At 40.6% G+C, this 24,933-nt stretch overlaps 1 protein-coding gene and 1 pseudogene across 2 annotated transcripts in view; both read right to left on the bottom strand.

Annotated features, from left to right (window-relative positions):
- Positions 1 to 8,743: 8,743 nt before the first annotated feature.
- LOC133652723 (transcriptional activator protein Pur-alpha-like) lies at positions 8,744 to 9,408 on the bottom strand (annotated as a pseudogene).
- A 1,664-nt stretch (positions 9,409 to 11,072) lies between these two features.
- psmd3 (proteasome 26S subunit, non-ATPase 3) overlaps positions 11,073 to 24,933 on the bottom strand; it is a 20,576-nt gene continuing 6,715 nt past the window's right edge. For both annotated transcript variants that reach the window (XM_062050388.1, XM_062050387.1), the window contains exons 7-12: positions 24,760 to 24,874; positions 24,556 to 24,675; positions 24,378 to 24,481; positions 19,248 to 19,403; positions 19,118 to 19,168; positions 11,073 to 11,257 (exon numbers count right to left, since the gene is read on the bottom strand). In XM_062050388.1, coding sequence (XP_061906372.1) covers positions 11,180 to 11,257; positions 19,118 to 19,168; positions 19,248 to 19,403; positions 24,378 to 24,481; positions 24,556 to 24,675; positions 24,760 to 24,874 — 624 coding nt within the window. In that variant the 3' untranslated portion in view covers positions 11,073 to 11,179. The remainder of the gene's footprint in view (positions 11,258 to 19,117; positions 19,169 to 19,247; positions 19,404 to 24,377; positions 24,482 to 24,555; positions 24,676 to 24,759; positions 24,875 to 24,933) is intronic.

Raw genomic sequence — 24,933 nt, 5'->3', positions numbered from 1 at the left:
ACCCTAGCTTTTATGTAACTTATTCAATATGGTGAAAGTAACAAATATGCTTATATTTATATTGTCACCAATACTAGAAAAATACTACCCTTGTGGCGAATGCTTTAGCAATAGTATTTTGAAATTTTACCACACCAGGTGGCCCCAATAATTCATTAAGTCAAGCTCATGTTGTAGAAAGTTGAATGATGCAGACACGTTTGTTACTGAATACTTTCTATCAGACTTCTGTCTTGACGACTATGTGTATGTAATGAGCAACTATAATTATTTGATATGCTTAAATGTGTAATGTGTCGTTTTAGCTCAGCTGTTGTGTAGCTGCTAGCTCCTCGTAGCCTACAGGTGTCTAAAGTGCAGCCCATAGTTGTGTGTTTAACATAACCATGGGCTAAACCTAAACAATTGAAAATGTGGTATTTGGGTGTCGGTGTAATGTTTGGCAGCTACGCCGTGTCTCATCATTGGACCTAAGTTCTTTGGTTTTGTAGGCGAGACAGAGAGCAAGGGAACAATGTGGGACACAATTGTGTCCATCTTATACCATGCTAGCTGTTGCAAAGATAGGTCAACATGAGCAGCCACACCTTGAGTTCCAACATATATAAATAATCATAACATATGGCGAGTCGGGTGGCAGAACACACGGAAGCATCTCAGTCAGTCAGGGTTTTCACCGTTAGAGCCATTCCTGTTGTTTCAGGCTGTGGTATGCTTGGTAGTGGTGTCGCAGCTGGGTGGTTCAGCCGTCAGGTAACACCAGGAATGTTCCTTCTTTGCGATTTGAATGTCAAGGTACAGTCTGTAAAGGAGGTCCAGCAATCTGAACCGGAAGTGGTTTGGTGACAGTTAACCTTCTTGTGACCCCAGCGAAGCCTTCGACCTTTAAAGAGGAAGCACACCGTTTTTTTGGTACCTCTGCATTCAGAATCGAATGGGTGGCTGATAAAATTGTCCGTTGACACTCATGTCCAGCAGGGGTCCTGTCGGTACTTCCTGCTGCGGCTCCTGATGTGGGCGTCCTCTTACACGCCTTCGTGTTCGTTTGTTGGCACGACGGAACCTTTCCTGTTCGGAAATGTTCGGACAGTCACGACTCCAGTGACCAGGCTGGTCACAGCCGAAACAGTGTCTACCCCAGACCGGCTTTGAAGCATCGTGTTGTCCACCACCCGAGTCCAACCGCACGTCTGTTGAGGATTCTTTCCTCCACCTGTTGGAACTCAAAAGCAAGGTCACCCACTGCCGAATATACCTTAGCTGATCTTTGACCTTTTGGTTCTTTTAACCTTTTATCTTCAGCGATCTGTAATTTAAGTAGTCGTTTCCTTGTTGCTCTGTCATTAGCCCTATTTTGCATGGGATGAATAAAATGTACTGCCATATATTGTTTTTGGCACCGTGTATATCAGGGTTAACTTTGTCCAAAGTGTTTGGCCAAAGGTTCCCTCCCGGAGGTACAGGTGGGAAACAAGGTCAACAATGGCTTGCATGTATGCATCAGCAAGAGACTTATATTGAAATAGGCCCCTATAATTGTCATGTGTCAAAAATGTCTGGTGTGCACTGCCCTCTGCTGGAGGAAAATGGTCAGACATGCAAAATAAGCGGTTAATACTTTCTCTTTTAACGTTGATGTTCCATGTAATTTAATGTTCAGTGAATGTATAGGATAGGCCAATATAAGCTTTGGCTTCCGCCTATTCCTTTTTCGGTCATTCTTTTTCTTTCTGTGTGTAAATGTGTATGATTGTTAATTTGTCTAATCTGTACTGTTAAACTGCTCACACAAAATGGTTGATGGTTGATTATATGACCAAAATAAACTTATTTCATTTATTCATTCATTATCTATCGCACTCAGTTTTATTCCATTTTGCATCTAATTATTCCTATTGATTTCTTCCCATTTCACTCAAACAACTAAACAAACAAACAAATAAAAAAACTTGCAGCTAACCACAATCAACAGCATACCATTTACGAATACCTTCATTTGTCACTTTCTCATCTTTTCTTCACTTTCGTTTTCCTTTACAAACAACATCCTGTATCCATCTCTTCCTTACACTTCACACAATGTTTCTATTTTCTGTTCTCCTAGAAACCATTCACATAACGTAAGGTTATAAACATCCTTTTCCCATATTTTCTCAAACCATCCTCTTCACCATCAATCTTCCTTCACCTGCTCTCTTTTTCTCTCTCTCTCCTTCTCACTGGAGTAGGGGGCGGTGGCCTAGTCAAAGTCTGGGCGGGTCGTTTGAATTGTCTTGCGCATGCGCGGCAGGCAAAACACCAATCAGTCTAGTCTGTCCTATTTGTCTCATTAATCATCGGTTCTTTTGCTGCATTTCGTTTTTCCACGTAATCCCCGTTTACTTTTATCATATGCCAAACTCTTAAATTCTCGAGCACCAACCCTGTTCCATTTTCACCAGCGCGCGCACACACACACACACACACACACACACACACACACACACACACACACACACACACACACACACACACACACACACACACACACACACACACACACATGTAAGCACATGAGCAAGCAAGCGCTTACGCACACACACGAGCATGCGCAACCTGCAACACACACACACACACACACACACACACACACACACACACACACACACACACACACACACACACACACACACACACACACACACAAAAGAAAAAGCTGCACCTACCCTTATCTCTGCGTTTCACTTTACCATAAAACTTCCAGTTACTTTTTTTAAATTTATTTTTTATTTTATTTTACCAGACGTTTGAGTTCACGACTTTTCGAGTATTGTAAACTCCCTCTTAACCCTTTCAAGGAACGTTCTCCTTTTTTTTTTTCTCTTTTTTTTTTTCTTTTCTACCTGCTAGTTCCATTGTCGACAACCGTCCATTCAATTGATCATTGAATGGCAGCCAATCATCACATTTTGCCCCGCCGCCATCACACTCCTTGGCCATTATGTGTCTATTTTCTTAAATTTATTGTACAATACGCAGAAGGACTTTAACCCGTGCAATTTATTGTACAATACGCAGAAGGACTTTAACCCGTGCAATTTATTGTACAATACGCAGAAGGACTTTAACCCGTGCAATTTATTGTACAATACGCAGAAGGACTTTAACCCGTGCAATTTATTGTACATTACCCAGAAGGACTTTAACCTTGAACTCTTTTAGGAGAGACCAAGTTCTCCAGGGCAAGCCACACCCGACTATTTGCTTACTCGTCAGTGAAGCAACCCGTCACGGTAGTCTTTACCGTACTATTCCGCCGGACTCTAACCGTAGAATTTACCCTACGGACGGACTTTAACCAAGAACTTTATCGTATTATTCCCAAGAACTTTAATCTTAAGATTCAAAATACGAACGGACTCTAACCTGTTCCTCTTTTAGACCACATGTACTGTAATGGTGGCAAAATGTAATAATGGCAAAAATGCAATCAATCTATCAAAATCCCAACTCTGCGTCTGGGGTACAATATAGTGTTTGACTTACAGACTTCAGGACAGACTCCTAACGCAGATTTTATCTAAAAAGAAAGGTTCTGCTCACCTTGAATTGGCCAATTGAGTCTGTCCAGAAGATTGCAAGAAGTCATCAATCAACAGCGTGCCATCTCGGACGAAGCCCCCAAATTGTTGCGTCGACCAGCATTCCTCCAATGGGGAATTCAAATTGCTAGTCTCTCCCAGATTCTTTTTATGGCGATATGCTGTTGTTTATATTCAATCACCAGGCAGAAGTTGGTATTTTGTGGTTTATTCTCCAAGCTTAGAGGACAAACTGAGACCAATCCAGCACCCAAGCGTTCCCTAGCCCGGTCCAGATCGGTCTAGCTCAGTCTCCCGGAGGTCCCGTAATCTTCCGTCCCTCGCCCTCACTCGCTTTGTTTAGACTACTCCGAGTCATCTCTACTCTGACACATTCCAATCTAGAAGGCCAACACCTTACTATGAGACTCAAAAGAGGAAGAATACTAGCTATTATTTATATGACTATAGGAGTTTACAAAGAAGTAACACTTAAATATGGATATATGGAAAATATCTCGTTCCATCACTATCTATCAATGTGTATATATATATATATATATATATATATATATATATATATATGATTCTTCCTGTGTCACAACGGGGATAAGAGAAGAGTGTGTGTGTGGGTGTGGGGAGGGGAGGGGGGCGTGTCTGTGTTTACTAACAAGACATGGTGCAGCTGAAGCCGAGTTTCTTAACATGGAGATATTCTAGACTGACCATGCGTCCTCTTTTCCCCGGACATGTCTTCTTTTGCGGGGCTGTCCGGGCAAAATTTCTTAAATGCCTCAAATGTCCGACATTTTGAGTTAGAGTTGCGTGTATTTTCAATGTACGTTCAGGGTAAAGAAGGGGTTAAAAACAAAACAAATTGTGCGCACGCAGCAGCATTCGTGAGGGAGGGGCAGAGACAGAAAGAGCAAGAGAGCGAGGGAGTGGATTGATTGAGACTTTTATTAGTAGATTTCACAGTACAGTACATATTCCTTACAATAGGTGAGGGCGGACCTACGTCACTTCCGCCTACCAATCCCAGAGCAACCGGGAATTTGTTGAAAACAAACCAGCTCACAGCGAACACAGCATTGAAAGAAAAAAGCATTTAACGAGCGTTGTGGCTTGGAAGTCGCCGTTAAATCCTTAATTTACGCATTTTTACTTATTCGCATATTGTGTGAAAAAACGAAAATGTATTATTTGCGTCAGACTCGTCTCAGTGAACTTTAAAACTTCTCAGGCTTAGCTTGGCTTGCAAAGCGTGAACACTCTGTGATCACATACGACCGACAGACAATTCTGGATGTGGATGGATCGGGTCGTTATAGACTGAAAGATGCATGTACGGTGGACCTCCTCGCTAGCATGGGAATACTTCGCGGGCTACATCGAGCGGCCTTTGTAGCAGCGGAGTCAAGTGCTAGCGGTGACCGCCGGAGGAGACGACGTAAGCGGTGTGAGCGGAAGCAGAAGCGGGGATGCCGAGCGGGGCTAACAACAAAGGGAAAAGCTAACCAAAGAAGCGTGGAGTGTCCGGGTAAGAAGCCATTTAAACTAGAACTAGCCGGCGCCAGGCTGGATAATCCCTGCACACATAGCAATTCTCTTAGAATAAAACACAACTCACATAATGTTTTTTCTTTTGTGACGATGTCAGAGGCGGACATGCAATCTACTGAGGTGGCTAACTATGACGCGTTCAGTTTATCGCAACATCTAGCAAACAATCGGACAATTCCCGTCGTATCAATTCCTAGATATGGTCGAAACTATTTAAAGTGCACTACGCATAATAAACGCAACATTATTAATATTGCTACTTCGGATAATTTCAACAAACCATCCTAAAAACAGCCCACTACCTATAATATGGGCTTTTTAAACATAAGATCATTATCTTCCAAAACGTTATTAGTTAATGAGGTCATTAGAGACAACAAACTTGACGTCGTTGGTCTCGCCGAGACCTGGCTCAAACCAGACGATTTTTTTGCGCTAAATGAGGCATCTCCTCCTAACTATACCAATGCGCATGTTGCCCGTCCTCTTAAAAGGGGAGGGGGTGTCGCACTAATATACAATGAAAACTATAATTTTACACCTAACCTAAATAATAAATATAACTCGTTTGAGGTGCTCACTATGAGGTTTGTCACACCGCTGCCTCTCCACCTGGCTGTTATCTACCGCCCCCCTGGGCCCTATTCGGACTTCATCAGTGAATTCTCAGAGTTTGTTGCTGATCTAGTGACGCACGCCGACAATATAATCATAATGGGGGACTTGAATATCCATATGAATACCCCATTGGACCCTCCATGCGTGGCGCTCCAGACTATAATTGATAGCTGTGGTCTTACACAAATAATAAATGAACCCACGCATCGCAACGGTAATACGATAGATCTAGTGCTTGTCAGGGGTGTCACCACCTCTAAAGTTACGATACTCCCGTACACTAAAGTAATGTCCGATCATTACCTTATAAAATTCGAAGTTCTGACTCATTGTCAACAAACTAATAATAATAATAATAACTACTATAGCAGCCGCAACATTAATGCTGCCACAACGACGACTCTTACTGACCTACTGCCTTCGGTAATGGCACCATTCCCAAATTATGTGGGCTGTATTGATAACCTCACTAACAACTTTAACGACGCCCTGCGTGACACCATTGATAGTGTAGCACCGCTAAAGCTAAAAAGGGCCCCTAAAAGGCGTACCCCATGGTTTACAGAAGAAACTAAAGCCCAGAAATTATCATGTAGAAAGCTGGAACGCAAATGGCGTGCGACTAAACTTGAGGTTTTCCATCAAGCATGGCGTGATAGTTTAATAACTTATAAACGCATACTTACCTCAGCTAAAGCTAAATATTACTCAAATCTCATCCACCTCAACAAAAATGATCCTAAATTTTTGTTTAGTACAGTAGCATCGCTAACCCAACAAGGGACTCCTCCCAGTAGCTCCACCCACTCAGCAGATGACTTTATGAATTTCTTTAATAAGAAAATTGAAGTCATTAGAAAAGAGATTAAAGACAATGCATCTCAGCTACAACTGGGTTCTATTAACACAGATACGACTGTATATACGACGGACACTGCTCTCCAAAATAGTTTCTCTCTCTTTGATGAAATAACATTGGAGGAATAGTCAAAATGTGTAAATGGGACAAAACAAACAACATGTTTACTTGACCCAATTCCTGGGAAACTTATCAAGGAGCTTTTTGTATTATTAGGTCCATCAGTGTTAAATATTATAAACTTATCACTTTCTTCTGGCACTGTTCCCCTAGCATTCAAAAAAGCGGTTATTCATCCTCTAGTCAAAAGACCTAACCTCGATCCTGATCTCCTGGTAAACTACCGGCCGGTGTCCCACCTTCCGTTTATCTCGAAAATCCTCGAAAAAATTGTCGCACAGCACCTAAATGAACACTTAGCGTCTAACAATCTCTGTGAACCTTTTCAATCCGGTTTCAGGGCAAATCACTCTACGGAGACAGCCCTCGCAAAAATGACTAATGATCTATTGCTAACGATGGATTCTGATGCGTCATCTATGTTGCTACTTCTTGATCTTAGCGCCGCTTTCGATACTGTTGATCATAATATTTTATTAGAGCGTATCAAAACGCGTATTAGGATGTCAGACTTAGCCTTGTCTTGGTTTAAATCTTATCTTACTGACAGGATGCAGTGTGTCTCCCATAACAATGTGACCTCGGACTATGTTAAGGTAACGTGCGGAGTTCCCCAGGGTTCGGTTCTTGGCCCTGCACGCTTTAGTATTTACATGCTGCCGCTAGGTGACATCATACGCAAATACGGTGTTAGCTTTCACTGTTATGCTGATGACACCCAACTCTACATGCCCCTAAAGCTGACCAACACGCCGGATTGTAGTCAGCTGGAGGCGTGTCTTAATGAAATTAAACAATGGATGTCCGCTAACTTTTTGCAACTCAACGCTAAGAAAACGGAAATGCTGATTATCGGTCCTGCTCAACACCGACATCTATTTAATAATACCACCTTAACATTTGACAACCAAACAATTAAACAAGGTGACTCTGTAAAGAATCTGGGTATTATCTTCGACCCAACTCTCTCGTTTGAGTCACACATTAAGAGTGTTACTAAAACGGCCTTCTTTCATCTCCGTAATATCGCTAAAATTTGTTCCATTTTGTCCACAAGCGATGCTGAGATCATTATCCATGCGTTCGTTACATCTCGTCTCGATTACTGTAATGTTTTATTTTCGGGCCTCCCTATGTCTAGCATTAAAAGATTACAGATGGTACAAAATGCGGCTGCTAGACTTTTGACAAAAACAAGAAAGTTTGATCATATTACGCCTATACTGGCTCACTTGCACTGGCTTCCTGTGCACCTAAGATGCGACTTTAAGGTTTTACTACTTACATATAAAATACTACACGGTCAAGCTCCTGCCTATCTTGCCGATTGTATTGTACCATATGTCCCGGCAAGAAATCTGCGTTTAAAGAACTCTGGCTTATTAGTGATTCCCAGAGCCCAAAAAAAGTCTGCGGGCTATGGAGCGTTTTCTATTCGGGCTCCAATACTATGGAATGCCCTCCCGGTAAAAGTTAGAGATGCTACCTCAGTAGAAGCATTTAAGTCTCATCTTAAAACTCATTTGTATACTCTAGCCTTTAAATAGACTCCCTTTTTAGACAAGTTGATCTGCCGTTTCTTTTCTTTTCTTTTCTACTCTGCTCCCAACCCGGGGTGGACCGCTAGCCTGTCCATCGGATGGGGACATCTCTACGCTGCTGACCCGTCTCCGCTCGGGATGGTTCCTGCTGGCCCCACTATGGACTGGACTTTTGCTGATGTGTTGGACTTTCACAATATTATGTCAGACCCACTCGACATCCATTGCTTTCGGTCTCCCCTAGAGGGGGGGTTACCCACATATGCGGTCCTCTCCAAGGTTTCTCATAGTCATTCACATTGACGTCCCACTGGGGTGAGTTTTCCTTGCCCGTATGTGGGCTCTGTACCGAGGATGTCGTTGTGGCTTGTACAGCCCTTTGAGACACTTGTGATTTAGGGCTATATAAATAAACATTGATTGATTGATTGATTGATAGTTAGCTTAGCCTGCGCGCTACTAAGAAAGAGACGCGGAAGTTATCAACAACTTTGTGTGAACACGCCGTACTTGTTGGAGCCCACGTCGAAGAAGCGCTTGTTGTCCACAGTCATCGACGAGCCCCCCGGCAGCTCCGCGGGATCCTCGTCCACGCCGTAATCGTCAATAAGTTTGGCCAAAGTGTCGCGGAACTCGATAAGTCCCTGCGCCGGGAGCGCAATGGTCTGACCCCAAGCCGGGCCCCCTGTTCACGGTCTGCCGGATCCTCAAGAACCGTCCCCGCTGGTTCTCTTTCAGGTCCATGTAGATTCTCCCGCACTAGGAACTCGCTTTTCAGGGCCCGCCGCGGCTCATCCTGCACCATGCCCGGGTTGCTGGGACCCAACTGGGCGTAGTGTTCGATGAAGTCCCCCAAGTAGTCGCGGAACTCGACCGCCACCGACATAGACAGCGTGAGGCGGCTCTTGTTGCCACCGGCCTCGACTTCGGCTATCTTCAAGAAGCGGCCTTTGGTGTTCTGCTTGACGTCCAAGTAGAAGCGTTTGTTTTGGATGTCAACTCGCTTGGACGCCAGCTCCTGCGTCTCATGCTGGAGGCCGGAAGCCGAGCCCGTCCCTCCCGCTGTAGCGTGCATGGAACCGAAGCCTGGGCCCGTGGCTGCTCCTCCCTGCTCACTTCCACTGTCTCTGTCCACCATGATGCTGCCTGCCTGCCTGCCTGCCGACTTTGGGGGACTCCAGTGAGAACCGTCCTCGTTTTCCCGGTGTAAAGCTGCGAGCCATTTGTCTCGTCTCTGTGGGCTTTTATCACGCTTTGGCAGAACAAAATACAACCTTTGTTTTCCCTGTTTCCAGTTGTGGTTAGCACAACCAAAAACAACACAGTTTTTCGGCATTTTGGAGGCAGAATGACGGGTTTAACCAGCGTAGGTCGACAGGTTAAAGAGTAATGGCAACGGTTTGTTTTCAACGCCAGTCTGGTTGCTATGGCTCGAAGATGTCGGCCCTCACCCATAGACCACTAAATGGTAACACCCAAATAAGTTTTTAAACTTGTTTAAGTCGGGGTCGACGTTAATCAATTTCTTTCAAACTGTCATTGCTCAAAACATAATATTGAATCAAAATCAATGTTATTACGAATTTTTGACCTATTCAAGGTTCCGATTACTTCACATCAAATATTCCACTTTGAAAAATATTTTTGGTGGAAGATTTTGCATATTTTGTGTGTTTGCCATTAAAAACATAGTTTTGTTTGACAAAAAAGGGCGGAAAACAAACAAAATAACAACATAAAAAAAAACTAAAACATTTTGAAATGAGGGATGGATATGAAGATGATGTAGACTCCAGAGATTTAAGCGTTAAATATAAAATGTATGTATGCCCTGGCACACCATTATCATAATTTCATGACCGAAGCAAAACACTTTTTACACTTTTATACTGAAATAAATACACCTACAACTTATTAAATAAAAACATAGAAAAAACTACCAGCAGCGGTAAAATTTAGATCCATGAAGGAAAGAAGAAAGTGAACGAATGTTTATAACTGAATACATTTACATATGTATACAAATTTGTTTTCTTTTTTTTTTTTTTATGAATTAACGTTTATGACAACCTTTTTCCAAAACACAATATAGAATGTGAGATATAACAGGATAATGCATACGTTTATCTTTTTTTTTTCAAAACGCTTACAAAAAAGTGGGACCCCAAAAATTTACTGTAGGACCCCATTTTTATGACTTGATTTTGAAAAATCCTAGCGCTGATCAACAGATTGTATTATTCTCCAGTGCAATAACAGTACTGAAATGAAGGCTAAAAGGGCCTTAATGGGAGCTTTAAAAAAAAGACAAAAAGAAGTAACTAGTTACTTTTCACAGTAACGCATTACTTTTTGGTGTAAGTAACTGAGTTACTTTTTAAATAAAGTAACTAGTAACTGTAACTAGTTACTGGTTTTCAGTAACTAACCCAACACTATATATATATATATATATATATATATATATACACACATGTATATATATATATACATACATTGTGGTTAGTGTTCGCCCTGAGATCGGTAGGTTGTGAGTTCAAAACCCCGGCCGAGTCATACCGAAGACTATAAAAATGGGACCCATTACCTCCCTGCTTGATACTCAGCATTAAGGGTTGGAATTGGGGGTTAAATCATCAGTGCTTTAACTTTTTAACTTTATATATATACACACACATATATATTTAATAAAGTAGAATGCAACAATTATTGCATATAGGTGTATTGTGTGGAGAAAAATGACAGGAAGTGCAACATTGCAGACTCAGCCTGGAAAAGCTGCAGTGGTATCAAAGACAATGGACACCTGGACAAAGTCGACGTCTTTTATTGGTTCAAACACCACAGCAAAAAAAAAAAAAAAAATTGTGGATAACAAATCACCACTTCCTGTTCAAACAGGAAGTCAACAGAGGAGCTCAGGGGAAGCTGTCATCATCATCTTCCGCCATTTCTTTGGCAAACTCCAAATCCTGCTGTTCACGTTCCCGACGCTCCTGCACACACACACACACACACACACACACACACACACACACACACACACACACACACACACACACACACACACACACACACACACACACACACACACACACACACACACACGATCCTGGTCTTGAGTGTGAAGCTTTGATGGTGTGTTCTAAAGGCAAAGCTGTCAAGAAGCATTGGTATACTCTAGATTTACATTAGATCTAATGTAGATCTACTTTAAGAGTTACATTAGATCTAATGTAAATGTACTTTAAATCTAATATAGATCTACTTTAGAGTAACAATAGATCTAATGTAAGTGTACATTAGATCTAAGGTAGATCTACTTTAAGAGTTACATTAGATTTAATGCAGATCTACTTTAGATCTAATGTAGATCTGTTTTGAGAGTTACATGAGATCTAATGTAACTATACTTTAGATCTAGTGTAGATCTACATGAAATCGAATGTAGATCTACTTTAGATATAAAGTAGATCTACATTCGATTTCATGTAGATCTACACTAGATGTAATGTAGACCTACAGAGGAAAACTACAACAGTTTAAAGTTACATTAGATCTACTTTAAGATTTACATTAGGTTTAATGTAGATCCATTTTAAGAGTTACATTAGATCTAATGTAACTGTACTTTAGATCTAGTGTAGACCTACATTAGATCTAGTGTAGATCTACATTAGACCTAATGTAGATGTACATTAGATCTAGTGTAGATCTACATTAGACCTAATGTAGATGTACATTAGATCTAGTGTAGATCTACATTAGACCTAGTGTAGATGTACATTAGATCTAGTGTAGACCTACATCTAGTGTAGATCTACATTAGACAGTCGTGCATACAGAGGACTACTACAAGAGTTGTTTATAATTGGACATACTGTACTTGATACAAATATGGTGTACATGTATACGACACTGTAAAGTCCAAAGTAGATGTTAAATGATTGTATGAGTAAACAAGTGATGTCAGCACACATGTATGAGAGGAATGAGAGTGAAGTGACACACATGTGTTATAAGGCATGACGACTGCCTCTCTTTACACAACAATCATGATTCATTCCGCTTTACATCCTCACACATTTTGGACACTTCAAGGCTTTTGTGCGAGTGCAGTAAAATATTTTTAACTGGATTATTTCACGCGGGAGACAAAGTTTGTGTGTCAGGAGGCGGGGCGCGCAGTGGCGTCACCTGGATGTCACCTTAGGTTTTCTGCCCAGTAAGAGTGTTTTGGTAAGGAATGCTGACTTTTATGTGAGCTGAGACCGGAGTCACATCACTTTTACGAGCACAAGATTGGACTTGTCTACCTTCAAAGCGCTTCCACACTGTTAGCACATGACGCAGCAGCAGGGCAACTGTCTTGCTCACGGGTGCTTGCGCATGGTCACAGGTGGACTGAGAATAGTACCACTCTACCACCTGAGCCATGCTGCCCCTGAAGAGGCCCAGGAAAACATCTCAGTTGTACGCTTAATACTGAGATGAAAATGATAAGACAGACATGAACAAACATGGGAGTAGAGGCGCAGCGTCAACATAACCTGACTGAAACATCTAGGCAGCCATATTTCTAGTTTTCACTTTGCAAACAGGCTCGTTATTTGAATTACTTTTTATGTGTGTGTGTGTGTGTGTGTTGTAATGCTGAGGCAAACATATTTTTCTAGAAAATTAATAAAGTTTATCAGAATCATCTTTAATGTCCAAGTATGCTTAACACAGAAGGAATTTGACCTCTTAACTACTCATCATCGATTTAATGTGTCCATCTTTACCATCTTATATATCACATATGTATGTATATAAAGATAAATATACACACACATATATATAATATATATATAAATATATATATATACACACACTACTTTTCAAAAGTTTGGGGTCACCCAAACAATTTTGTGGAATAGCCTTCATTTTTAAAAACAAGAATAGACTGTCGAGTTTCAGATGAAAGTTCTCTTTCTCTGGCCATTTTGAGCGTTTAATTGACCCCACAAATGTGATGCTCCAGAAACTCAATCTGCTCAAAGGAAGGTCAGTTTTGTAGCTTCTGTAACGAGCTAAACTGTTTTCAGATGTGTGAACATGATTGCAGAAGGGTTTTCTAATCATCAATTAGCCTTCTGAGCCAATGAGCAAACACATTGTACCATTAGAACACTGGAGTGATAGTTTCTAGAAATGGGCCTCTATACACCTATGTAGATATTGCACCAAAAACCAGACATTTGCAGCTAGAATAGTCCTTTACCACATTAGCAATGTATAGAGTGTATTTCTTTAAAGTTAAGACTAGTTTAAAGTTATCTTCATTGAAAAGTACAGTGCTTTTCCTTTAAAAAGGACATTTCAATGTGACCCCAAACTTTTGAACGGTAGTGTATATATATATATATATATATATATATATATATATATATATATATATATATATATATATATATATATATATATATATATATATATATATATATATATATATATATATATATATATATATATATATATATATGGGCAGCACGGTGGAAGAGGGGTTAGTGCGTCTGCCTCACAATACGAAGGTCCTGAGTAGTCCTGGGTTCAATCCCGGGCTCGGGATCTTACTGTGTGGAGTTTGCATGTTCTCCCCGTGACTGCGTGAGTTCCCTCCGGGTACTCCGGCTTCCTCCCACCTCCAAAAACATGCACCTGGGGATAGGTTGATTGGCAACACTAAATTGGCCCTAGTGTGTGAATGTGAGTGTGAATGTTGTCTGTCTATCTGTGTTGGCCCTGCGATGAGGTGGCGACTTGTCCAGGGTGTACCCCGCCTTCCGCCTGATTGTAGCTGAGATAGGCTCCAGCAACCCCCGCGACCCCGAAGGGAATAAGCGGTAGGAAATGGATGGATGGATGGATATATATATATATATGTGTGTGTGTAGATACACATATGTATATATACACACATACACACAGACATATATATAAATTATATATATACACACATATCTATATATATACACATATATAAATATATACACATATATATATAAATATAAACGTATATACACATACATATGTTTACACACATATATATACATATACACTAAGTAGTCAGACCCCTTTACGTCTTTGTTTAATTGTGCTGAAATCCAAAATGTTCATTTTATTTTTCATTAATGTACTAACCCATCTTGACAGAAAAAACAACAACATTGTAGAAATTTTAGCAATTTTTTTAGAAAAAGAAACACTGAAATATCACATGGTCATAAGTATTCAGACAGAATGGTCCATTTTTGCCCAGATGTGGTTTCAGATCCGAGGATGTCATTGGGGTTTGTGAAGCCCTTTTGAGGCACTTGCGATTTAGGGCTGTACAATTAAAAAGATTGATTGATTAAATATGTTTTAGGAGAATTTAAAGTGTCTATAAAAGAGTGTATGTGGAGGGTTTACAAAGACTAAATGAAAATACAAATCATAAAAATAAATAGTGTCCCTACTTTGCAGAAATTCAGTTAGCACAGGGGTGTGGAATGTATGAATTATGGATTATACTTGTAACCCAGCAATAATCTGGGCAACACTGTCAGTAATTAGTATGATAGTTTATAATGGCGCTATCTGCAGGGGTAGGCAGAGCGTGATGCAGTTATGAGACCAGCAGAGGGCGCTGTCTCACAAGCTGTCATGTTTACTAAGTACAATAATGTACTTAAAGGCCTACTGAAATGCATTTTTTTTATTTAAACGGGAATAGCAGATCCATTCTGTGTGTCATACTTGATCATTTCGCGATATTGCCATATTTTTGCTGAAAGGATTTAGTAGAGAAAATCGACGATAAAGTTAGCAACTTTTGCTCGCTGATAAAAAAAGCCTTGCCTGTACCGGAAGTAGCGTGACGTCACAGGAGCTAGTATTCCTCACAATTCCCCGTTGTTTACAATGGAGCGAGAGATTCGGAGCGACAAAGCGACGATTACCCCATTAATTTGAGCGAGGATGAAAGATTCGTAGATGAGGAACGTTACAGTGAAGGACTGGAGAGGCAGTGATGGACGTATCTTTTTTCGCTCTGACCGTAACTTAGGTACAAGCTGGCTCATTGGATTCCACACTCTCTCCTTTTTCTATTGTGGATCACGGATTTGTATTTTAAACCACCTTGGATACTATAGCCTCTTGAAAATGAGAGTCGAGAATGTGAAATGGACATTTAAAGTGACTTTTATCTCCACGACAATACATCGGTGAAAACACTTAGCTACTGAGCTAACGTGATAGCATCGTTCTCAAATGAAGATAGAAACAAAATAAATAAACCCCTGACTGGAAGGATAGACAGAAGATCAACAATACTATTAAACCATGTACATGTAACTACACGGTTAAAAATTCTCAGCCTGGTAAGGCTTAACAATGCTGTTGCTAAGGCTAATTTAGCAACTTAACAACCGGACCTCACAGAACTATGATAAAACATTAGCGCTCCACCTACGCCAGCCAGTCCTCATCTTCCCATCAACAGCCGTGCTCACCTGCGTTCCAGCGATCGACGGCGCGACGAAGGACTTCATCCGTGGGTTTGGCGGCAAGCATCGGCTAGGCGTAGTAAGTAGTCCTTGTTGTGTTGCTGTAAGTATTGTACTTAGCCGCTAATACACCGATCGATCCCACCTACAACGTTCTTCTTTGCAGCCTCCATTGTTCATTAAACAAATTGCAAAAGATTCACCAACACAGATGTCCAGAATACTGTGGAATTTTGTCGAAGAAAACAAGAGGTTTCTGTATCGGGTTCGATGGGGTCCAACCACTTCCGTGGATTTTGTGACGTCACGCGCATAAATCATATCCAAAGGAGTTTTTCAACCGGAAGTGTGGCTGGAATTTTAAAATTGCACTTTATAAGTTAACCCGGCCGTGTTGGCATGTGTTTCAATGTTAAGATTTCACCATTGATATATAAACTATCAGACTGCGTGGTCAATAGTAGTGGGTTTCAGTAGGTCTTTAAATAAAAGTTATAATGTGTAAAATGAAGTGGCAGGAATGTTTATGACAAACACTTACTGTAATTGAACACAAATATAATTCTCAAATGTTCTAAATAATATTTATAATTTTTTTAGTGCAATTAATTGTGCAAGGACATCTACTGTTATAAAATATTTTTTTTAAATTACAGTTGTGTGTTTTTAAAGTAACAATGCAAACATTCAGTGTAACACAATAATGTTCACTTCAGTGTCTTTTAACTTTTACTTTATAAGAAGCAGTGTCCACCACAGTGGACATGTTTGTATCAGTCTGCAATATGCTGTTTCTTAAAAAAGTTAACTAACAATTTAACTTTTAATAATGTAAATAGCTCACAAACTGATAATATCTTTTGTGTGACACTTTATGAGGAGGCGACATGTCCAGGGTGGACGCTGCCTTCCACCCGAGTGCAGCTGCACAGGCTGCAGCCCCCGCGACATCCAGAGAGACAAGCGGTGGAAAAATAGATGGATGGATTGATGATTTATCAAGTAGTTTTTGAGATTCCTCGTATTTCCCGTGTTGAACCTTATTTTTTTTGGTGATTACGTGCGTGCGGTGCGACATGACCAGCTGGTTCTGTGTCGCCTTGGAAACATTTAAAACGAAAGTGGGACGTTTTGCTTTGCAGAATGCAGACTTTCTTACCTTCGCCAAAGAGGTTATGTTTTCGCCAGGGTTTGTTTGTCTGTTTGTTAGCAACATAACTCAAAACAGTTATGGATTGATTTTGATGAATAGTTCAGGAAAAGTCCCAAAAAAACTTTTACTAATCTACTACGTATACGCCTCACTTCCTGCTTATGGCGTTCCACACCCTCACCTTGCCGCCCTCCCGCTGCAGCAGAGGTTTCTGGGAGATGTAATTTATTTTCAGACTCGGCCAACGCTAAAAACTGTCAGGTTGTATTAATGTGAAGACTTTGAAACCGCAATACCGCGGTATCTACAATACCGTTACGCCCCTAACACCCAAGCATCAACGTTTGCACGATCAGAACTTTAACAAGTGTTTTGACTGGACATATACATAGACAAATCCAAAACCAGTGAAGTTGGCACGTTGTGTAAATGGTAAATAAAAACAGAATACAATGATTTGCAAATCCTTTTCAACCTATATTCAATTGAATAGACTGCAAAGACAAGATATTTAAAATTCAAACTGGAAAACTTTGTTGTTTTTTGCAAATTTATGCTCATTTGGAATTTGATGCCTGCAACATGTTTCAAAAAAGATAGCACAAGTGGCAAAAAAGACTGAGAAAGTTGAGGAATGCTCATCAAACACTTATTTGGAACATCCCACAGGTGAACAGGCTAATTGGGAACAGGTGGGTGCCATGATTGGGTATAAAAGCAGCTTCCATGAAATGCTCAGTCATTCACAAACAAGGATGGGGCGAGGGTCACCACTTTGTGAACAAATGCGTGAGGAATTTGTCGAACAGTTTAAGAACAACATTTCTCAACGAGCTATTGCAAGGAATTTAGGGATTTCACCATCTATGGTCTTTTCCCCACCTTTTTAAGGAGCGCCCTAAGTGGCTGATCCGTTGGCGGTCCCGTCTTGTCTCCCTGTAACGTATGTCTGCTCTTAGCGGGATTGTGCCGAAAATGTAATTTCAGTTCTTATGTGTCTTGTACATGTTAAGAATGGACAAATAAAGCTGCTCTGCTCTGCTCTAATATCATCAAAAGGTTCAGAGAATCTGGAGAAATCACTGAATGTAACATTGAATGCCCGTGAACTTGGATCCCTCAGGTGGTACTGCATCAAAAAGCGACGTCAATGTGTAAAAGATATCACCACATGGGCTCAGGAACACTTCAGAAACCCACTGTCAGTAACTACAGTTGGTCACTACATCTGTAAGTGCAACTTAAAACTCTCCTATGCAAGGCAAAAAACGTTTATCAACAACACCCAGAAACGCCGTCGGCTTCGCTGGGCCTGAGCTCATCTAAGATGGACTGATACAAAGTGGAAAAGTGTTCTGTGGTCTGACGAGTACACATTTCAAATTGTTTTTGGAAACTGTGGACGTTGTGTCCTCCGGACCAAAGAGGAAAAGAACCATCCGGATTGTTATAGGCGCAAAGTTGAAAAGCCAACATCTGTGATGGTATGGGGGTGTATTATTGCCCAAGACATGGGTAACTTACACATCTGTGAAGGCGCCATTAATGCTGAAAGGTACATACAGGTTTTGGAGCAACATATGTTGCCATCCAAGCAACGTTACCATGGACGTCCCTGCTTATTTCAGCAAGACAATGCCAAGCCACGTGTTACATCAACGTGGCTTCATAGTAAAAGAGTGCGGGTACTAGACTGGCCTGCCTGTAGTCCAGACCTGTCTCCCATTGAAAATGTGTGGCGCATTATGAAGCCTAAAATACCACAACGGAGACCCCCGGATTGTTGAACAACTTAAGCTGTACATCAAGCAAGAATGGGAAAGAATTCCACCTGAGAAGCTTAAAAAATGTGTCTCCTCAGTCCCCAAACGTTTACTGAGTGTTGTTAAAAGGAAAGGCCATGTAACACAGTGGTGAACATGCCCTTTCCAAACTACTTTGGCACGTGTTGCAGCCAAAAAAAAAATATAGTTTATGAGTTTCTTGTCTTTGTAGTGCATTCAATTGAATATGGGTTGAAAAGGATTTGCAAATCATTGTATTCCGTTTATATATATATATATATATATATATATATATATATATATATATATATATATATATATATATATATATGTATGGTATATAGCAATACACTGCATTGTATCAGTGTGTGTGTGTATAATCGTTACCTCTGCTGACTCCAAGTCTTTGTTGTAAGCTTTGGGTGGGAACCTCATAGCCTGAAAGACAAACATAGGAAACATCACACCTCATGTGATCATGTGACCTGTGTGCACAGTCATGTGATCATGTGTTTACCTTGACAGACATGTTGTGTATGTCCAAGCAGAACGAGATTCTCTGGTGGAAAGCCAGCTGCGGTTCTCGGGTCCCGTAGATGTCCATGGTCTCTTTGGATTGGACAAAGCCTTTCTCGTGGTTGATGCTCGCCTCGATCACACAGTCTCTGATGGCCTACGCGCACACATACACGCACGCAGACGCACACACACACACACACACTGGTGTCACTGTGGAGCTGAGTAGTGGGTGTGTGAAGCATAGGGCTGGTTGGATCAAATGATATCAATATATATCGCGACACAATCGATATTACTAAAAAATGCGTTCGAAAGACTATACAGTATATATATATATATATATATATATATATATATATATATATATATATATATATATATATATATATATATATATATATACACTGTATATATATATATATATATACTGTATATATAGACACACACACACACGCACACGCACACACACACACACACATTTTGGTCGTAAGAAATCGGACATTGCAAAGCAAGGTTGGTTGCATGAACAAAGGCACTCGCTCTCTGGTAACTGAGCAACGCAGGAAATGATCACCGATCAGTGGGAGTGACCAGCCAATGAAATAAGTGTAACAACTATCAAGTTTGGTTGCGCCATCTTGTTGTCTGCTGGTTGCTTCTTTGCATGGAGTGAGAAGAGAAAGTGAGAATGAATAAATTGTGGATAAAAGAGGAAAAGTCACCTGGACAGGTTTTGGATTTTTTGAAAGGGACCGTAGTAAGACAAATGTGGTCTGTAAATGATGCGAGGCGCTCGTCGCCACCAAGACCTCTAACACCACACCACGTTAGCCGTGCTCACCCTTTAGAGTACAGCTGTAACTTCCTGGCACTTTACAATAACATTACAATAATTGAGTAGTGTTGACAAACATTGTTCTATCTGTTGCAGTTGCATTGCAAAATCATACAGAATAAATTGTTATGCGTTTATTTTGTTTAGAGTTCAGATGGGATTTGATTTTGTGCGCGGCATGTATTTGCTGTGCGCAGTAAACGCCTGCACACCTTCGAGGTAAAGTTGCTTGTATCGTGACACAGTTTTCAGCAGTGTTGGGAATTTTGCCATTAGAGTAAACTAGTGTTGACGGAAACGTTGACATACATGAAATCCAACTATATTTAATTTAATCTTGTCGATGGGTGGGACAAATTCGGAATATATCCAATTAAATGATAAAATTATAAATGATAAATGGGTTATACTTGTATAGCGCTTTTCTACCTTCAAAGTACTCAAAGCGCTTTGACAGTATTTCCACATTCACCCATTCACACACACATTCACACACTGATGGCGGGAGCTGCCATGCAAGGCGCTAACCAGCAGCCATCAGGAGCAAGGGTGAAGTGTCTTGCTCAAGGACACAACGGACATGACTAGGTTGGTAGAAGGTGGGAATCGAACCAGGAACCCTCCGATTGCTGGCACGGCCACTCTACCAACTTCGCCACGCCGTCTCTTACATCTCTTTAATAGCGTCAAATATGGGAGAGGGGTTAGCAACGATGTTGAGCCAATCAGATACCTTTCCTGCCTTGTTAGGAAGTTGAAATTCTCTTCAGCAGCGCCAAAACAAAAATGTGTGGATTTTTTCCACCCCATTATATGTGAACAGTAAAGAGGGCACCTTTTATTTTTGGCGCCATCAGCCGGCGAGTCATGGTGACATCTCCAGGCTGTAAGTGAGTTACGTGCATTTGCTGCTTCTACTGCACTCACATGATGATGAAGGCATGCATCGTAACTCTCTTTCACAACAACACACATACAGTACATATCCAGAGCCGTAGCATTAAAATGCTTCTCTGTTTAAATAAGTGGACAATACATAAACATTGAGACATGATGCAGCTGACCTGATGATAAATTAGTTTGAAAATAATGTTTGTGTATCATTCATAAGACTACTACTTCTCAGTTTTGTAAATATTGACGATTGTGTGTAAAGTCAATTTAAGAATTAGGCCATCTCGTTAAGATAAATGTTGTGATGGTTGATAAAACGTGGATGAAGGATACTTTATTTTATTTATTTAACTTGTATTTTTTTTATTGCACTACTTAAAGGCCAAATGCTCTTTTGTGTGTTTTTACCTAAGTTCAATATCTAATGTTTACAGAATATTTTTTAATACATTTTTATTGCTCTGCATATCATACGGCAGACTGCAATCTATTGCGTTCAGATAAATGCCAAATGTTCTAAAATATTGTACACAGTGTTTGTATTCTTCAATCAGTTAATATAAACATCTTTGACCTTAAAAATGTCATCAAACGTAAAAATAACTAAATGAAACATTACGTCTGTTACTTTGCTGAGTAACTGCCGTATTTTCCAGACTATAAGGCGCATTTAAAATGCTTTTTTCCCCCTCAAAACTCGACAGTGTGCCTTATAACCCGGTGCGCCTAATGTAAGGAATAAGTTTGGTTGACCTCACCCACCTCGAAGCTATTTTATTTGGTACATGGTGTAATGATAAGTGTGACCAGTTCACACATAAGAGATACTTGTAGACTGCAATATAACTCAAGTAAACAACACCAACATTTTATATGTTCCATTGAAAATATAGAACATTACACACGGCGCTCAAAAATCTATCAAAATGTTTTAGTACGACTTCGGTAAGCTATGAAGCCGCACCACTTAAAGGATTGTCAGCGCATTAAAGGCTTTTTGATTGATTGATTGAGACTTTTATTAGTAGGTTGCACAGTGAAGTACATATTCCGTACAATTGACCACTAAATGGTAACACCCGAATAAGTTTTTCAACTTGTTTAAGTCAGGGTCCACTTAAATTGATTCATGATACAGATATATACTATCTACTGAAATGATTTTTTAAAATTTAAACGGGGATAGCAGATCCATTCTATGTGTCATAGTTGATCATTTCGCGATATTGCCATATTTTTGCTGGAAGGATTTAGTATCGAACAACGACGATAAAGTTCGCAACTTTTGGTCGCTGATAAAAAAAAAAGCCTTGCCTATACCGGAAGTAGCGTGACGTCACAGGAGGAAGGATTCCTCACAATTCCCCAGTGTTTCCCACACATTCATTTATTTGTGGCGGCCCGCCACGAAATAATTACGTCCGTCACAAATAAAAATAAAAAAAAATAAAAAAATTTAAAATTAAAATTAAAAATTAAAAAAAAAAAAAAAATTTTTTTTTTTTGTGTCCTCTCCAGCTTCTCAGGCAAATCATATAGTTGATGTAGATGCCCATATCAGCTGTTCAGATTTACTTTACAAAAGAGAAGTGTAGGATACTTCTCTTGTTGCCTTATTTGTATTTGACTTTATTAAATGTATTTATATTAGAAACACAACGTGTATATAACAAAGAGTGCAAAGTCTGCAGGCAGTAGGAAAAACATGGTTAAGTGTAGGGAGTAAAACTGATGGCAGTCTAAAGTTCAAGATTTTTGGAGCTCTTTGTTCAGTGGATCAGATGTTTGATGAAGCTCTGTGTTTATCTACCACCACTACTGTTTACTGTTTATTTGTTACTGACTGTGGCAGGACACCTCTGCCTCTGTTTCACTTTATGTTGCTGGTAAAAAATATGGTTGTAGTAGTAGGCTAAAGTTAAATTATTTAGTATGCACTAATTAAAGGGGCAGAGCTTTGAGACATTTTAGCTTTTATATTTTATAAGATATATTTTTTGTAAGAACCACAATTAATAAATATATTTCAGTGAATAACTTATTGTTCAAATCTGTATATAAATATGTACATAAAGTGTTGTAATTATATTGTAAAATGGATGGATGGATGGACGTTTAACACAAAACTGTTATTATTAATTAGTAAGTATACATTTTTTGAGCCTTTTTAGAGAAAATCAAATCATTGTAGTAAATTATGCAAATTGCTCGATGATGTCATGGTGACCACGCCCCCACCGCCACAGGTATCTTGGCAGTTAATGGGAAACACTGTCCCCGTTGTTTACAATGGAGCGAGAGAGATTCGGACCGAGAAAGCGACGATTACCCCATTAATTTGAGCGAGGATGAAAGATTTGTGGATGAGGAACGTTACAGTGAAGGACTAGAGAGGCAGTGCAGGGTGTATCTTTTTTCGCTCTGACCGTAACTTAGGTACAAGGTCTCATTGGATTCCACACACTCTCCTTTTTCTATTGTGGATCACGGATTTGTATTTTAAACCACCTCGGATACTATATCCTCTTGAAAATGAGTCGAGAATGCGAAATGGACATTCACAGTGACTTTTATCTCCATGACAATACATCGTTGACGCACTTTAGCTACGGAGCTAATGTGATAGCATCGGGCTAAAATGCAGATAGAAACAAAATTTTAAAAAAACCTGACTGGAAGGATAGACAGAAGATCAACAATACTATTAAACCATGAACATGTAAATACACGGTTAATAATTTCCAGCTTGGCGAAGCTTAACAATTGAAGCTAACTACGGAGCGGCGGCGGGCGTTGTAGCTTTCGACGACACCCCGGCCGCCATCAGAGTCGGCAAGAAACATATATTTCCCCAAAGTTACGTACGTGACATGCACATAGCGACACGCACGTACGGGCAAGCGATCAAATGTTTGGAAGCCAAAGCTGTACTCACGGTAGTGCGTCTTGTATCCAGCTCAAACACAACACAACCTCCTGATTGTGTTGCTGTAGTCCGCTGCTAATACACCGATCGCACCTACAACTTTCTTATTTGCAGTCTCCATTGTCCATTAAACAAATTGCAAAAGATTCACCAACACAGATGTCCAGAATACTGTGGAATTGTTCGATGAAAACAGAGCAGTTTGTATGGTGACACATTGGGTACGAATACTTCCGTTGCCGTCGTGACGTCACGCGCATACATCATCATACATAGACGTTTCCAACCGGAAGTTTAGCGGGAAATTTAAAATTGCACTTTATAAGTTAACCCGGCCGTATTGGCATGTGTTGCAATGTTAAGATTTCATCTTTGATATATAAACTATCAGACTGCGTGGTCGGTAGTAGTGGGTTTCAGTAGGCCTTTAAGGTAAGATGACCAACAATAGAGAAGAAGCATGTGGAAGCTACCTTAGCCACGATGAACTCCGCATCTTCTGGACTGTCCAGCTGCAGCTTGAGCGCGATGTCGGCCAGCGAGATGCGAGAGTAGGAAAGACTGATCATGCGCACACCTGAAAACACACACACGGTTGTTCCTCTGTAGAGCATGTGATGTCACAGCGGGGGTGCAGAGCTGCCGGCTCACCAGTCTTGATGACGTTGTGTCTCAGGCGGATGATGAGCGTGTACGTGCCGTCGGCCTGGAACTTCTCTCCAAACTGCTCTAACACCTGGTTGAACTTGGACAGGTTGCCCGTTCTCACCGCTGCACGTGCACACACAACAATCATCAACGGTCACAATGGCTGGTGTCCTGCAGCAGGCGGCGCTAACGGTAGCCAGCACTGACCCTGAGTCAGCAGGAAGTAGGGCATCAGAGACCTCTTGAGTGAAGGCTGTCTGAACTGAAGTCTGTCAGGAATTTCTCCTAGCAACAACTCCACCACGATCAGCAGCTTGTGAACCTGCACACACATGCACATGCTTGCTGCATGGTGGCTCAAAGCGTTTGTGTGTGTGTGTT

This window comes from Entelurus aequoreus, linkage group LG06, assembly GCF_033978785.1.
Source record: "Entelurus aequoreus isolate RoL-2023_Sb linkage group LG06, RoL_Eaeq_v1.1, whole genome shotgun sequence".
NCBI classification, from domain to species: domain Eukaryota; kingdom Metazoa; phylum Chordata; class Actinopteri; order Syngnathiformes; family Syngnathidae; genus Entelurus; species Entelurus aequoreus.
Note: the sequence above shows the minus strand (reverse complement) of the source record. Positions and strands in the feature narration are given on the sequence as shown.